Genomic DNA, 18,148 nt, shown 5'->3' with positions numbered 1-18,148 from the left:
TTAAATCACGTGCAAATCTATGTTGTCATTAGAGGTTTACGACTTTATATATATATATATATATATATATATATATATATATATATTTACTCGCGTCTAAGTTACTACCTGCTATAAAAATAAATCAAATATCCTTGAATTATTATTTTTTTTTTATTCTAGTAATTAATTCTTTGAATTGTAATTAAATATGAGCTACAATTTAATTTTATTTTATAATTAATAAAAAAAAAAAATAATGCATTTTTAAAGTTTGTTCTTTTTTTTTATGAAGCAATGAATAAAATTAATTTATTTTTTTGATAACTAATAAAATTTACTAATTATAAATTATTATTGTGATTATTATTTATGTGACATTAATTGTGGAGCTCATTAATTATTGAACTGGAAAAATTTCGACAGTTAAATTGGCGATGATCAAAAGCGACCTGAACTGACATAATAATAAAAGAAAAAAAAATTTGAACAAAGAAGCAGCTATTATCTGTCAAAGTGCATGTTCACCCATTGGATAATGATGACCCAAATTTTTTTCGCAACTATACAGCGGAAGTGGGGTAGAAACTTCCCGTTCATTGGACGATAATGTTTAAATAAATCAAAACCATTTCACGCGCTCATTCATTAAGACCAATCTGTCAGCCATTATTATTTTATATAAACTGCATTACAAATTGTCAATCTATGGACCAATTATACCTGTCTATATTTATGTACAAGAAATTTTTTCTTATTACAAAATTTTTTAACAAATTTTAGGTTGAATTTTTTTAGAAAATTAATTAGTAACAAATTTTTTTTCGCTATTTGTTTTTAATATGGAAAAAAATATGAATCTTTCCAGGTAAAAAAATTCAAGCCAATAATAATAAAATTTTTTCGCAGTCGAAAAGTTGCCGACAAAGGGCTCAAGTAGTGAATGCCCGAAATCCTGAAAATTTTCCAATTCTATATTAATTTGTTTGAAATTTTTTTAAGATCTATAATTATGCTTATGCTTTCGGCGTGAATTTATGTACCTGAAGATCGCAACGTTTTTCACAAAACAAAAATACATGTATTTGCTATTACATGTTTTTGCAAAAATGAAATGAAAAGAAAAAAATCTAGATTTTGATTTCTTGAATGTTTCGCACGTCAGCCGAAAATTATATTCACCCCCAATTATTCCTTAAGTCACCTTTCAGCAGCCAAATCACAAATTTTTTCGTTTCGTTGCGCGAAAATGTTCCGACTTTCAGGTATGTATGAATTCAACCAAATTTCGACTTCTTTGAGTCAAATTCTATGATTTCGAGACGATTTCCACTAGACCTAATTTTTTCAGCTCTATTTCAGCCAAATATTTATACCCAGCAAATATATGTACCACTAGTGATAAATTTGGGACCACTTCTCATTGAATATTCACTAATTTCGATACTTTTCACTACTTTCCAAAAGAACTCGGTTTTTTTTGCCTCACACCTCTCTTATTATTCATAATCCAAAATATATTTTTTTTTTTCCAAAAAAACCTTACTGCCAAAAGCATTCTATATATATGAACATATATATAATATATATAAGGATCATTAGATTTAACTTTATCATAATACTGCAGCTTTCACTCGAGAGCTTTCAACTTCCCCGAACCCTCACAACAATATTTGAATTGCTAAATACCCGTTGATCTTCTTATCGTTCTCCAGGTCACTGTTCCAGGTCTCTCTGAAATCTCAAACGCTTTTACATCCCAGCAAACTGCCAAAACTAATCCCAATACACACACCATCAAATTTATACAAACACCAAAAAACTCAATTAAGCACATTCTCGCTACGTCACAGGAATTATCCGACGATTTTCCCTTTAATTTCCTCAAACTGTTAGACTATTGATAAAAAAAAATAATATTGAGTTTCCTTTTTAATTTTTTATTACACATAAATTAAATAAATAAAATGGCAGTTTTTAAATTAAAGTTAAAGTAAATAAATAATTCAATTATGTTTGATTATTATTTGTATCAGTGTGACTTTGACTGTTCAATTCTTCACTTCCGGTATATTTTTCTTCAGCGATGTAATTTTTAAATAAATTAATATAATCACTCCATGACTCATTTGCTAATAAAATTCTCTTCACGCGACAATTTAAGTTATCACATTTTTTAACTTTATTATCATTGTTATTTATTGACTGATATTTATCAATTGAATCTAAAACAGTAGTCGTAAGTGAATTAAGCCGCTCAAGGGCAGATGTGGCTGAAAAATAAATAATAAAATCAGTTAGAAGCGAAAAAAACTTTATATGTAGATCAAAATAGTGATTAGGTGATTCATTAATCATTAAGTCATTAAATAATTACTTATACAATCGCAATATATATGTACATAATTTTTTTTTATATTAATGTTGGCGGCGGAAATAAGTCAATGTGTTGAGGTTTAAATTCAAGTGCAAAAAATATCATAAATTACAATTATGGTGTGTGTGTTTGTGTAAAGTCGCAAAAAATAACTTACATTTGAACGCACGACTGTCGTCATCATCATTGTCATTGTCATCCTTTTTCATCTCTAATTTGGGTATAAATAATAATAAACATATGACAGCTATAAATTTAACGATCATTTTGAATATAACTAGTTTCAAAAGTATTTTAGCTATGGTGAATGCATTTAATTTCAATGCAAATGGCCATGAGAAATCGATTGATGGCATGAGTTGTGGTAGTGCATAACCATTCCATTCATTTCCATAACCTTCAAAAAAATATATTTGTTTTTATTTAATATTTTTATATGAATAGATGTTATGGTATGATTTGTAGGTTAAGGCATATTTCGTTGCTATGACCCAAAAATCATTTTTTTGACATATAAATATAGTGTAAAAGCAATGGTATTAATAGTTATAGGTTAAGAACGAGAAAAATTTTCACATTATTGCTATTGACAATTTTTTTTACCCAATGGGACTTAGACATTTTATTAAATTAATTATTTTATTCACGAAAATCACTTTTATTGGTTATAGCAACCATTTCCCATAGCAACAGTCGCTATTGTAAACATTTTTCATAGCAACAGTCGCCATAACACCTATCTTCCATAGTAACCATTACCATAGCAACCACTTTCCTTAGTAACAGTTACCATAGCAACCATTCTCTTAAGGAACAGTTACCATAGCAACTATTTTCCTTAGCAACAGTTACTATTGTAACCATTTCCTATAGCAACAGTCACTATTGTAACCATTTTCCATAGCAACCGTCACTATTGTAACCATTTTCCATAGCAATAGTCACTATTGTAACCATTTTTCATAGCAACAGTCGCCATAACACCTATCTTCTATAGTAACCATTACCATAGCAACCACTTTTCTTAGTAATAGTTACCATAGCAACCATTCTCTTAAGGAACAGTTACCATAGCAACCATTTTCCATAGCAACAGTCACTATTGTAACCATTTTCCATAGCAACTGTCACTATTGTAACCATTTTTTATAACAACAGTCGCCATAACACCTATCTTCCAAAGTAACCATTACCATAGCAACCATTCTCTTAAGGAACAGTTACCATAGCAACCATTTTCCATAGCAACAGTCACTATTGTAACCATTTTCCATAGCAACTGTCACTATTGTAACCATTTTTTATAACAACAGTCGCCATAACACCTATCTTCCAAAGTAACCATTACCATAGCAACCATTCTCTTAAGGAACAGTTACCATAGCAACTATTTTCCTTAGCAACAGTCACCATGGCAATTTTTTTTCATAGCAACAATCACCATAGCAACCATTTTCCTTAGCAACAGTCACCATGGCAACCGTTTTCCATAGCAACAGTCACTAAAAACTTCCAAAACCTCTTTTTTCACAGAAAATCAACCGATTTTCTTGAAATAAATCAAATTAATAATCAATACACTACCTCGTGCCTCACCTTGCGTAGGTCCTTTAGCTGGCAAATAACTACTTGGCACGCCATAATAATTCTGTGGCTGCACAGGTCCATAACTGGTACTCGGAGAGCCATAACTAGTACTAGGGACACCATAACTAGTACTCGGAGTGCCGTAACTAGTTTGAGGTACCGCAGGTGGACCATATTGGTTCTGCTGATCATTAAAATTAGTTGATTGCTGAATCGGCAATGAATACAAGTCATTCGATGACTGAGGCTGATACTCCTGACTGCTTCCGTACGCTATCCGAGCGTTTTTCAAATCCGAATTCGAACTGTAACCCGAAGACTCAGGTGCCCCATACTCCGGGCGATAAACGGGGCCTTCATAAGTCCTGCGGACTAACTTTGTATACTTGGGCCTCGGATCAATTCTGACAAGACCTTCACGTGGGTCTTTACTCGAGTGCGAGTGCTCCAGTGCCTCCAGATAAGTATCTTTGGTATTCAAATTAATAATTTGATCAGATGGATTAGATTTATCGTTTGATCTCGGGTAGACTGGATAAACTTTAGTAGAATTTGATACTTGGAGACTGATGTTATTGTCGTCATTATTATCAAGCGGCTCGGATCTTGCTTCGAGTTTTAGGGCTGATGAACTCGTTGAAACAGGATCTTTGGTCGTAGGTTTAACTAGAGCAACGTCTGTCGAGTTAACGATCCCCGTTAGAATGAATAGAGTTAACAGAATACTCGACGCTGTCAATTTTATCAATTGTACGTTCATTATCGTTTAGCTCCGGGTATCACGTGCCCTAGAATCATAACCACTTTGTCACTAATTACGAAAATTGAATTAGGGAAAATAGAAATTGAGCAAACGGTTTAAATAGAACGACCGTTTAAACAAAATTCATGGTCTCTGTTTATGGTGTAGAATATCTAATTAGAGATTATAGACGCATTTTAATTGACCTAACGGTTTTTTTTTTTTATTCTCAGTAAACTGACTAGTGTATAAAAAATAAACAAAAAATTTTCTATTTTTTAAATTTCGTAATTTTTTCTATAAAAAAATTTTTTTTAATTTTTACGCTGAAATATGACCTCACTATCCCCATAAATAATTACACAAGTAATTAATTAAATGAAAAAAAAAATTTTAATCTTAATATTAAGAAAAAAAATTTGAACCTAATTTCGAAAATCACAATTTTTAATTAAAAAAATTTTTTTTTGTTAAAATGTCATCTATCTTACTTCTACTAACCATATGATCCCGTATTTAATTTATTAATTACCATGATCACAAAAAAAAATTAATTAAAAAAAATCCGTACCTCCAATTAAAAATAAAATCCAAATATTTTCTTCTCACTACCGATCATCGAAAAAAAATCACTGAAAATCAAGCCCAACCAACTAATCAATTAATTTAAAAAAAAAAAAAATATATATATATATATAAATATATAAATAATAATAATTAACCACAACACTGTTCAATAAACTCCAAGCAAATAAAAAAATTTCTAAACCAACACCTGGTATATATATACTCACGTTTAAGTAGTGGGGCATGGGTTATATATATACATATATTGTATACTTCACTAGGTTACAATTTGAACACATACATTTCTCTAATTACCACCATAACAGTATATTCCTTATGGCCACTAAGATTTTCCGAGTTTAATATCCGTATTTTTGAAAATATTAAATTTCTAAATAATAAAAAGTCATTAAAAATCATATATATATATATATATATATATATATATATATATATATATATACATAATTACATATAAATTTTACGCGCAATTAAGTAGCAAATAAAATTTTTCAGTACAGCCTACTTATTCAAATTAAATAATTTAAAAAATAAATTCAAGTTCGGGTTCAACGATCGGTATTATTGTAAGTAAATATATGATAAATATATATAAATAAATATAATTGTACTTAGTAGTTAAGTGTGTGGTCATTGTTAATGTATAAAGTATTCCGAATGCGAAAGTGTCGGGGTAAAAACGCAAATCAAATTCTTTTAAAGGCGCAGTCGCATTATTATGTATTGCCAGTGCTTGTGATAACGGTTCCGAACAATACCCGATAACTTATTTATTTGATCTAGTGACATACTTATATATTTATATTTAATTATTATTATTATTGTAATTGTCTTAATTAATTGGGGTATTGAATATTAATCGTATTTTTTTTTCGCTTGATAAGAGAAAATAAGAAAAATATGTAGAGAAGAAAAAGTATGAATTTAGTAGTGAGTACTTGGTAGTTAGTAATTATTTGTGAGAAGTATTTAAGTGAGACAATAGAGGTAATTATTTGAAAACGGGAAACTAGAAGCGGGAATGAGGAATAGTTTAATGATTATATTTTATTGAGAGTAATATTGATGATTAAATGAAAGTTTTTAATGTTTACGGAAGTGGGAGAGTTATAAATCGTAGGAAAATTTTTTTTTTTGTGATTTTAGTAAAATTTATTTTTTAGAGATGATCTAGTATTTTATTTTAATGTTTTTGGTGCAGTTAAAAAAAAATTTGATTTGAATAATTATTTTTTTAAAAATTAGAGCAAATTTGATTAAAGTCAAATTTTGGGCTGATAAATTTTGACATATAATAGCAGTCAATTTTTGCCTAGTAAAAAAGATTCAAGCTAAAATAATTTTTTATCGGCTGAAAAAAGGCCCAGGTAGTGAATACAAAACTTAAAATTAGCTGGGCCCATAGTAGCTGATTATTGGGCCGAAGAAATCAAAAGTAGGCCAAATTAATTTATTGGTCAATTTTAGGCCTGATAATTAGGAAAAATAAAATTTCGACATACTTTCGACTTCCAATAAAATTCTACGGCTTTAGTGAAATTTGGCCTTTTTGGTAAAATATTTTTACCTGAAACCCATAATTTTTTTATTAAAATTCCCAAAAAATAAATAGAGTAATAAAAATATTTTTTCAGAATTTTTCCATCAGACCAAATTGCCCCATGCCTTCTATATCGACTCTATATACAATTTTTCAAAAATTTATTATCTCATTTAATTCGTCATAAAAAATTTATGGACACGAACCAAAAAATTTGTTTCTTAATTTGTATAAAAATTCATAATCCAAATTTGAAAGAAAAAAAATATAGTCAATATTCAAATTTATAACAATTAATAAATGTAAAATAATAAAAATTAAACTTTCGAATATTTTGAATATTATCTATGCCCTAAAAAATTTTACAGTTAAATACAATAACCTACTGATTGTAGTTTCAGTAAAACAATAGCAGTACAAACGAACAATAAAAATAATACTCGTTGTTTAAGGCTCAAATTTTTTTTTTAAATCCCAATGCACATTGTCACATGTCATACATATATACATCTATATATATTAAATATATATTATCATATGAAAACAGTAGTAACCATCTAGCCAAACGGGTTCTGACAATCGATAAAAAACTGTTTGCGTTTCCCGGCGACGGTATCCGACGTCAACGCGACTATTCAACAGAATTAACAATAGCATTTATTTAAAAAAAGTTTTTGTACCAGTGAAATGCCGGGTAACGATACAAAGTAAATGAACATATACATAATTAATTAAAAAAAAAAAAAAAAAACTAGTAACTGCTTATTTATTTTTATTTTAAACAGATGGGTCAAATTTGGCAACATAAATAACATTATATTTTTGGGAAAAGATGTGATAGCACTCTCATCAGGTTATCATATATTGTTCATAAATTTGAATACTAAGTATGAAAAAATTGAGAAATTTGATAACAAGGAACGGGGTGATGGCATTTCATGTTTATCTGGACATCCGGTAATTAAAAACCAAAAATTTGTTTATTTTTGATAAGTAATTAATAATAATCGTTATTATTGATGTTAAATAGATGGTACCAATGTTTGCAACTGCTGAAAGACGTTCGAATCCGAAGATAACAATATTTACATACCCGTCGATTGAAAAAATATCAACGTGTTTTTACAAGAAACACGGACAGAGAAATTATTGTCTTTCGATTATTTTCGCGGGTACTGACTATTTGATATCTTTGAATTCGTATTCGTCTTTTCAATTGATCGTCTGGTTGTGGAGAACTGGGGAAAATTTGAAAATTATTGACACGGAAATTAGTGATGTCCATCAACAAATTACGTGAGTCAAAATTTTTTTCTACGCTTCTAGTACAGCGTTGACTGATTGATATAGATCTCACAGTCACCAGAAATTTTTTCAAAATATCTGTGAAAATTTGTGGAAACAGAAATCGTTGAAAATCTCTGGCGACCTCTGTAGCCCTAAAAAAAATTGATACTTACACTTTTTCAATCTGCGTGGATTTCAAAATTTTGAGATCTAATCCAAATTTTCGATCTACAAAACTCTAAATTATTTTTCGGTGACACAAACCTTAAACTAACGGAAAATTTACTGAAAATTGTTTTTCTTGCTAAAATTTTCCCGTCCAATACCGAGCCAAAATTTATGGCAATCCGACTTTTCAAATTGACGTCAACTTGCAGACAAAATGGCTACCGGGTATTCAAATTCCCGTGTTTAAATTCCAATACCAGCAATAATAAAAAATGTTACACGTGGGGGTATGTTACATGATAACAGAAAAGTTGGCAGCCTTCGCCTTTGGCTCCAGAACCTCACCTCGCCTTAAATCAAATTTTCATCCCTTGTCTCCCGATCTAATAATTTTGAATTTCATTTGACTGATAGATGCTCAATGACACTACCATTATTACTATCACAAATGGGCGACACGGGAACAATAAAAATATATGAGATGAATGTCTGTTCAAAGATGATATTGTTGACATCATCAGCAATCAATTCGATTTTGAATCCTTCTGAAAAAATAGCATCGTCTTCATGGACTTTCGAGGGTAACTTATTAACATCCGATTATATGGGCAACATATATTTTGTCCAAAGTGACGGCAAGCGTCGGTACCAAGTTGTTGAGTCAAAATTAACCAAAAGTCCTTCATGGAAGCCTTTGATTGCCGATTTCCGCTGTGGAGTTGCGGTCGTTAATTCCCGATCTCAGATCAGTGTAAGGAAATAATTAAATTTGAAATTAGTAAACTCAAAAACTAACAGTAACTCAAAGTTTTATAGAAAACCAGCGGAGCGCGCCAGACAATCGAATCTGTGGAACTTAATTTGGAATTTGGAAACGCAATCGCACCCTCTATACATGATACGCAATCCACAGCGTGATAGTCTTTTATTCCACACCGAAACCGGGGGCATTTTTGAAATAAGTGTCGGAGATGATGATGTACCGCGAATGCAAATGGTCTGTCATCAAGGCTCCGGGTATTTATTTTTAGTGCCCATAAATTCTAATGGACGAAATTGCGCTGCTGTTGATGGTTTTAATCGCCTTGTTATTATTGAAAGTGAAACTGGGAATTTAACCGCGACAATGGATCTAGACTCCCATGGAAAAGGTACCGAGAATTAAAAAGAAAAAAAAAAAAAAATTAATATTATTATTGCAATGTAAAAATTTGTTTATTTTGGACGTAAGTTCTCGACGCGATTGCGCACCCGTTCTTGCCATTAATTATTACAACAACTTTAAGAGGTTTATGCGACATTGTAAGCGTTATTGATCTACAAAAACCGAGCATCATAAAAACGTTATATTTAATGAGAGCGTCGTTAGATAAAATTAAATTTTCATGGGATGCTAGAGTACTTGGTGTCGCTAATAAAAATAATGGCCAATTATTTTTTATTAATAATTTTGATACACTTGATATACAAGTTTGGTCATCACTGAAAATTAAATATGAGGTACTTTGTTTATTTTTTTTTTTTAATGAGTTAATACTAATTATAATTAAAAATTATATACAAATATTTTTTTAAAGGCTAATTATTTAAAAATGGTATCAATTAATTCCATTTTTTTTTTTTTTTTTTTTTTTCAAGTAAAACTTTTATTTGTTTGTCTAAAAAAATTTTTATGGTTTATTTTATTTTTAAATGAGTGTGAATGTAGCAGACATCAGACAAATTTAAAATTGTTAATAAATAGAGTAAAAAATTAATAAAATAAAATTTTTAAAAAATTTTGAAATTAATATGTGAATTTTTTATAAGTATTATTTTTTTAAATTGCTTACTCTATTTAATTATAATTTTAAATTTGTCTGATGTCTGCTACATGTACACTCATTATTATTTTTTTTTTATTTATTGAGTTTCGACTTTTGTAAAAAAAATTTGAAAAATTTCCAAAAACACCAATTTCAATATTTTTTTAAAATTAAAATAAATTAATAATTGTAGTAAATAATTAATGTATTTTTCAGATTATAGACTTCCTAATTTATAAATATGACAATAATAATTTAAAATTAATGATTCTAATTAAAGAACACAGAGAAATAAACATCGGAAAAAATTTGGTCATTTATAATGTTACGAAAAATAATTCAAATTTTGAAACAGTTGAAAAAATTGCGGAAATAATTGAACTGCCGTTTCTATTAAAAAATATATATCATGGCTCGGGTATCAATGACATTATAGCGAGCCCTTATTTAAGCAAACAAGTGGTTAATATTAAAATCGAGGTGGAAAATAAATTTATTTAATTATGCTCCCAATTAATTTTTTTTGTCAAAGAAAAGTATACTTTTAGTGATTGATATTTTTCCAATAGGATAATTTAAAATCAATGACACTGATGGACTGTGTCAACTCTTCACATCAATTTAGAGACGTTAATATTAATGCGGATTCATCAATTTTCTTGACATATGGATATGATGGGATTCTGGTAATGCGTAACAAAGTGGATATTCATCAATTAATGGGCATGGTTTTGACGCATCATAGGTGTGAGGGAGGTATCATACATGCTGTATGTTTGTCCGGTACCATTATTATTTGTTTGGGAAAAAATGGGAATATTGTTGCTGTCAAAATCTGGTAATTATTATTAATGTCAATTATTATTTTGACAACGAAATTGATGGGATATCAAAAATCTGTAGCTAGCAAAGTTTGAAAACAGTAAAATAAGACACCATTTTTGTACAGGGGGTAAGTTGACCATAGACACCCGCAAATTTCAAATTTAAGTAAAAAAATAAATTTTTTTATACTCGTGGCTCATTTTACCTCAGGATAAACTTTTTTCTATTTTAGATGAAAAAAATTTTTTACCGTACGAAAAAAAATAAATTTCTGGGTGCAAGAAATTTTTTATGTCCTTAGAAAATTTTTGCTTTTAATTCAAAATTCCGAAAAAATTCAAAAAAGAGAAAACTTGGAAAAATTAATGTGCCAGCGTTATTAAGAAGTTTTCTCTGAATCCTAGACAAATCCTAGACTCACTTGAGTAGAAAATTTTTTTTTTCTGTATAATTTTTTTTAAAATGGCCGCGATGTCAAGATTAATAAATTTGTCTCTAATTTAAAAAATGGTGTCTCATTTTGTCCCAGGTTTTTTTAGAAATAAATTTTTATTTTGTATATTTGTACAAATTTTTTAATTTAAGAGAAAAAAAATGAGGGATAAAAAATATTGAAAATCATTTCAGTCAAATGACAGCAGTAACTCAAATAGACTTAAATGAGCGTGATATAAATTTCCAAAATTCACTAAAAATCCTTTCCGAAAGTATGAAATCTGTAATAAGCGACGAAATAAATTTACCATGGCTCGAATGTCAGGAAATAGCGAAACTAAACAATGAGAAGGAAGCTTGTATATCAAAGCGCACGGAACTGTTATCCGATATAAATAACATAAAATTGAACGTAATACTCGCGATCATTATCTCAATTCCAATTTATGTAAAATAACAATATCGAAAATCTATTAACGGTAATCTTATAAATAATGTCTTAGCTCAAGAAACTGCTGGATGAAAATGAAAAAGAAAGCGAGGATAAAAAATTGGGCATTGAAATTTTCGATTTTAATACCGAAGCGCGTTATGAAAAAATCCGGCTGAATAAATTAGAGCAAGAGGAGCTAGAGAAGATTATTGAAGAAAAAGTGTCGTCGCAGCTTAAAGTCAGTGAGTGGCTCTGTAAAATGTGCTGGGATTCAATGCTCGTTCCAGCCTGCTCCTTGATTTCTTTAGATGGAAAAATTCAAGTTGATAATTTCGTGATACCCGCAGTTTCTTATCATGAAATTAAACGACGAAATTGGAATAAATTTTTTATTGATATTACAACTTCTATGACAAGGTATTTTATTTTTATTTACACAGAAAAAAACAGGATATGGCTCTGTAGCAGCTACAGGACTTAGTTCTGTTACAGCTACAGGACTTTTTCTGTAGCTGCAGCAGGAAAACCTCGTAGTATTCACAGTCAGTCCTGTTGCAGTCACAGGGTCATGTAGCTGCAACAGGAAAGCTCTGTAATATTCATAAGATGTCCTGTTGCAGTCACAGGGAGATGTACTGTAGCTGCAACAGAAGAATCTTGCAGTAATCACAAGATATCCTGTTGCAGTTACAGGAATATTCATACAGCTGCAACACGAAACCTTCATAGTAATCAGAAGATCCCTTGATGCAGTCATAGGAATAGTCCTATTGCTGCAACAACACTGATCTTGTAGCTGTAACAAAGCGAGTTCTGTTGCAGCAACGATCTCATGCTACAGAGCCTATTCCTGTTGCAGCAAAAGTTTTTTTTGCGGCGAATATGAATTTTTTAAAAATTTATTTTTAGAATTGATGATATGGAGTCAAATAAATTAATAAATATCAATTATAATAAAGAAAATAATAATAATAATAATAATAATAATAATAATAATAATAATAATAATAATTATAATAATAATAATAATAATGAATTATTTTCAATGACTGGAACGACATCGCATCGTTGGATAAATTTATCCAATGACTCAGAAAATAATTTCAACCAAATTTATCGCAATGGAAGTTATGAAGAAGGAAAGAGAATAAATATTTTAATTAAAATACGTGAAGAAAAATTGAAGGTAATTTATATATTCTTATATACATACATATATATACTTGATACTGTTCATAAAATCATACAAAGTTGTAAAAAAAATTTTTAAAGCTGCACTTCAATGAGTTGTTTGACAAAATGGTCGATCTAAAGTCGCGGGAAGTGAAAACGGCTACAGAGCGAATTGCAAGAATGGATCACTGTTGGTCTGAATTAAAAAAAATGTTTAATGTCGAGCACTCAAACGATTACACGTGGTTACACCTTGAATTACTTGACTGCGAGAAACCTTACACAGTCATCAAGGTTGAGGACAAGGAAGTTTATAAGATAATAACTTATTCAGCGGACGTATCTCATGATAGCTCAGATAATTTACTGCCGTCTGATGATGCTCAAGTCTCTTTATTTCGGGAAGCAGCTTTGCTAAATATGATGGACGGCGTTCTTGAAATTAGGTCTGTTTAACTCAAAAAAATTATCAAATAAATAAATAGAAAAAAATTCATTATTTTATCACCGAAATTAAAATTTATTTTTTTCAAAAAATTTACACTAACATTTAAATTTTTATTTGAACTTTCTATTCACCCAAACGTCACTTTTACTTCGTATCATCACTTTCCATTCCTTTGCCATCACAAGCAACTATTTTAACTGCGTGAAAAGTTGAGTCTTCCGCAATTCCTCTGAACTCGACGTCTTTCAATACAAAACTCCAAACATTGTCACAGAATCTATAAGACGTCAATTTGCCGGCTTTAAATGAAATGTAAGCTCTGACCCGAGTTCCAAATGCCCGACTAATAGATTTATCGAACCTCAGCATAACTTTTGACGCCTGTTGACATGTTATTTGACCAGACAGTATCAATTCGTCTAAACTTTCTTGAAGAGCATTTCCTATCGTAGTTGCCCTGTACAATTGATATGACATTTTTTTTTGCTTAATTCAATGATTCATTAAATTTCTAAGAGACTTATCTGTAAAATATAAATTTATCAATTTGTTGCTTATCCTGCAATTATTTTAAATAATAAGTCGAAAAAATTATCAATAATTTTTAATGTCATACTTACTAATTTTTTAAATTTTAATTACAATTAAAGTAATGAGACACTGAGTATTCAATTGAACGGAATTTCAATACTGAAAAATTTAGAGGGAAAGTTTTTACCGGATGGACACTTTGAGAGGTTGAAGTAGACTGATTTTTTCGGGGGTTTATTTGAAAACTGTTTAGAAAAAGTGTAAAATATCTTTTACACAATTTCGAGTCGGGTTTTTAGTATGGGTCAAGATAAAAGAAGAGAGTAGACGTGAAAAATCTGGACGCCATGTGTGAGAAAGAATTTTCGAAAGTAACAAAAGGAAAATATTTCCTGCTGAATATAGTATATATATATATATATATATATATATATATATATATATATATATATATATATATATATATATATATATATATATATATATATATATATATATATATATATATATATAAAATAGTAGAGAAAGGAGGGAGGGGCAAAATGGGCCCCTTAAGAAATGAGGGTTTATATGCAATATAAATGTCAGCCCATTTTGCCCCAATCTCTCTTTATTGAATAAATTGTTAATTTTTAGGTGGGAAGATGAAATAAAAAAAGATATAAAAATACCGGAATGTTTATTATCAAAAAATCCCTCTGAATATTCGGAACAGGATCTGGTGATTTTGAAAAAATATGAAGCGGATGTAGAAAATTTGAAAAAAGAGAGACTGAAGTACAAAATAATTTTACAAGACGAAATCGCTCAATTGCAAGGTTTTAAAAAAAAAATAATTTATGCAAAAATTGTTAAATAAATAATTAATTTTAATTTTAAAAAATAGATTCACTGAGAAAAAACGTCGATGCCTTTGACCGCAAGCTAGAAAATTTTTTTCTGCAGCGCATAAAAATAGAATCCGCGGTTCTGCAGGAAAATCTAATGAAAGAGCGCGAGTTGCTGCGCCACCAATTGCGTTTGCGGGGCATCAAAGAGCTAAATGATCTGGAAAATGAACTCCAAGAAGCTTCTAAAGATTTTCGAAAACTGACCGACGAGTTAACGCAGCTAGAATTTACAGTCAATGAAACCAAACTGCGGTATGAAAATTTGGGTAAGCGGGAAAAATTACTCGAGTGCAAATTCCGAGGGGAGTTTCCCGATTTGAAGCAACCGATGGTCGAACATTTGTTGCGGCACTACAAGAAACGGCCTCGAAACGGCCAATTGCTTTGCACTTCGATAACATATTTGACAGAATTGTCAAAATGTATTTTGACTGGAGATAAATCTGAAATTTTACCGCGTAATTGTTTCGATTATTTTAAAGGCATTAACAGTCTCGATATTATGCCGAGTAGTTTGCCCAGTCAAATTGACAGCAATCATTGGTTTATACTTTGCAAATTACGGAGGACTAAAGTGGAAATTGAAATTAGGGTGAGTTTTTTTTTATTTGAAAATCTGGAGAAAGAGGCGCGAGATTTTGAAACCTGATTCGGTAGAAAAAAAAAAAAAATATTTTAATTTTAAAGCTCAAGAGTTGCGCAGTAGAGCTGGCAGAAGCTGAACAAACGCTGAGTAACCACCAGAAAATAATTGCGGGGACACAAAACCGCGTGCAGATGCTGAGAGATATGATAGAGAGCGTGAGGAAAAAAAATGAGGATGTTATGAGGGACATGGAGGTACAATTGGTCCTGCAAATGGGACAGATAGAAACCAATTTGTGTGGGCATCCAAGGGAATTTAAAAACACGGTGCTCGTTTCATTTGATGAGGTACTTAAAGTTAATGCGGCAATTGTTGAGGCTGGTCGAAAAAAAATAGCGGCCATGAACCAGACTATTATTTTTCGTAAAACTATTAATTGGAAGGAGTGGTGTCACAGTTGCTTGAAGATGACGCATCGTGAGATGGAGGAAGAGCTTAAAGTCCTTCAGGATGTTAAGGTTTTTTAATTATGATTTTTTTAGGATAAATTAGGAATTTTTAATTTTATTGAAAAAGGAAAACTACGAATGGCTTTAAAAAATTTTGAAACTTTTAGTATTTCCTTTACTTCATTTTGCCCCTCTCTTCACCACGTTGGAAAAAAATATAAAAATTTTTATAATTTCATTATTTTCGAAATTAATTATTTTTAAAAAATTAAAAAATTTACAAAGTAAAAATTTTATACATGTCCCATTTTACCCCTGCTTCTAAAAAATAATTTTAAAAAATTTCAAATATCCTTTTTGTTTCACATAAATAAAATTCAAATTTTAAAAAAATTCCAAACTTCTCATCTTACCCCAACTAACCTGAAAAAAAAAATTAAAATAAAATTTTCTAAAACTAATCGATTATTGAATAAAAAAAAATTTTTTTAATAAAAAAAAGAAAAAATAATAAATAAAGATAAAGTAAAAAGAAACAATAGAATAAAAAAATCTATATTTCAGGTCACGAAAGAAATACAAAAGTATCTGATGGGTAATTTGCATATTCTTGGGTCAGAGAAGGACATGGATATCTGGGAGAGAAGCGTCACGTCTACCAAGAAGGTAAACTAGAATGAACAAAGTATTTATCGTCGACACACACATTTTTATATTTTTATTCCCTCCATATTAAAAATATTTTATACTCCAACATATATTTTTATTTGCCCATTTATATAAAAGCAAGAAATCGGCAACCGCGAGTCGTCTCAGTCTCAAGGACAATACAAATTTATATATGTATTTAAAACTTGTTTCAGCATTTCACCAGAATACTATCGGATGAGAAAATAAAACTGATCGAAATTTCGCGCAATTTAAACGACTGGCAGAAGCTTAACGATTCTGTCAGCGATCAGATCGATAAACTAAAATCAACCGGTTGTGAATTAGCAATAAGCTGCAACGAAGAGACTCGAGTCAAAGACACAAAGTATCGGCGGGTCAGATTGAAAGCGATTATGAAAAAAAATCGCTTGGTTTCGAAAATAAAAAACAATTATGATGACTTGTTGATGCTGAGATCTCAGCTAGAACTACTGAGATTAAAGACTTATCCTACATTGAAGTTGAGGAAAAAGTAGTTGTCAGCTATTTATAAAAATCTATTGATAACAAATGAGGAAAAGATCATATTATTGTATAGTTATTATACAATTAAATTACATATTTATGAAGATTAATATGTTGATGCCTAGGTTATCGTTTTCTTTATTTATATTTATTTAAATTTAAACAACAAATTTTCCTCTAATTATTTTTATATTTAAGTTCCGAGAAATCATCGGTAAAATTTTTAGATTAATTTTATTTTTTTTATTTACTAACTTCGATATTTTCCTGAGCAAAATAAATTATATTTGCTTATATATGGTGCATTTATAAAAATTGATCATATACTCCATATATTTCATATATGACAATATACTCTATATACCCATATATGCCCATATATGTATTATATGCCCGTAGGTGCTTCAGCTTCGCTATATATGACTACATATGATCTATATATCCATATACTCCATATATACATCATATGACCATATATACTCCATATATGACTATATGGGAATCTATGAAGCATAAAGAGCCATAATAGATTGTATATGGAGCACCTATATCCACACTGAATCATATATGGGCATATATGGAGCATGTGGGCACATATGTGAGTATATGATGCATACATGGTCATGTATAGATTCATTTTTCACGGATTTAGTTCTATAAATTATCAATTAATTGGTTCATTAAAGATTTTTTATTGTAATTATTATTAATTTTTTTTTCAATTTGCTAGTATTCATAATATATATATAAAAAAAGTCATGTATACTTCATATATTTTATTTTTTTTTAATAATTTACTTCGATATCTGTAGTATACATTATTAATTAATTGATTAATTGAAGATTTGTTATTGTTATTGATATTTATTAATATTTTTTTTCAATATATATGTTCATATATATCACTTGTAACTGAGTAACAATGATAGCAATGTGGGAATCCCCGTTACTGGCTTGAGGATGAACGTGATTGGACAAATAAAATTCTAATTGAACGCATATAGTAAAATATAATACTATACTATATTTTACTAAACTAACCCAAAGACATCCAACAATAAAAATACGAGAATATAAATTTATAAATGATACGTGGGGATAATGAGAAAAAAACATCATAATCTTTGTT

At 29.7% G+C, this 18,148-nt stretch overlaps 3 protein-coding genes across 4 annotated transcripts; 1 reads left to right on the top strand and 2 right to left on the bottom strand.

Annotated features, from left to right (window-relative positions):
- Positions 1 to 1,898: 1,898 nt before the first annotated feature.
- On the bottom strand, positions 1,899 to 5,449 carry LOC103579432 (uncharacterized). 2 transcript variants are annotated; one of them, XM_008560822.3, is made up of 4 exons: positions 5,257 to 5,449; positions 3,941 to 4,731; positions 2,514 to 2,753; positions 1,899 to 2,252 (listed from the first exon to the last, which is right to left on the bottom strand). In XM_008560822.3, exons 2-4 carry the CDS (start codon positions 4,701 to 4,703, stop codon positions 1,990 to 1,992), a joined length of 1,266 nt encoding a protein of 421 aa, XP_008559044.1. In that variant the 5' UTR covers positions 4,704 to 4,731; positions 5,257 to 5,449; the 3' UTR covers positions 1,899 to 1,989. The 2 variants fall into 2 exon arrangements, with proteins under 2 accessions (XP_008559044.1, XP_008559046.1); XM_008560824.3 differs by having other exon boundaries at positions 3,953 to 4,731; positions 5,257 to 5,448.
- A 2,051-nt stretch (positions 5,450 to 7,500) lies between these two features.
- Positions 7,501 to 17,030, top strand: LOC103579548 (cilia- and flagella-associated protein 43). The gene is made up of 16 exons (XM_053739575.1): positions 7,501 to 7,520; positions 7,599 to 7,770; positions 7,844 to 8,109; positions 8,683 to 9,019; positions 9,077 to 9,419; positions 10,354 to 10,535; positions 10,643 to 10,911; positions 11,526 to 11,745; positions 11,837 to 12,183; positions 12,895 to 12,952; positions 13,039 to 13,385; positions 14,555 to 14,736; positions 14,805 to 15,400; positions 15,496 to 15,912; positions 16,408 to 16,509; positions 16,707 to 17,030. The coding sequence occupies exons 1-16, from the start codon at positions 7,501 to 7,503 to the stop codon at positions 17,028 to 17,030; spliced, it is 4,182 nt and encodes a 1,393-aa protein (XP_053595550.1).
- LOC128667868 (transcription initiation factor IIA subunit 2-like) lies at positions 13,532 to 13,867 on the bottom strand. Its single transcript, XM_053739718.1, has one exon. The coding sequence runs from the start codon at positions 13,862 to 13,864 to the stop codon at positions 13,532 to 13,534; it is 333 nt and encodes a 110-aa protein (XP_053595693.1). The 5' UTR covers positions 13,865 to 13,867.
- Positions 17,031 to 18,148: the final 1,118 nt, after the last annotated feature.

This window comes from Microplitis demolitor, chromosome 5, assembly GCF_026212275.2.
Source record: "Microplitis demolitor isolate Queensland-Clemson2020A chromosome 5, iyMicDemo2.1a, whole genome shotgun sequence".
In the NCBI taxonomy this organism is placed as follows: domain Eukaryota; kingdom Metazoa; phylum Arthropoda; class Insecta; order Hymenoptera; family Braconidae; genus Microplitis; species Microplitis demolitor.
Note: the sequence above shows the minus strand (reverse complement) of the source record. Positions and strands in the feature narration are given on the sequence as shown.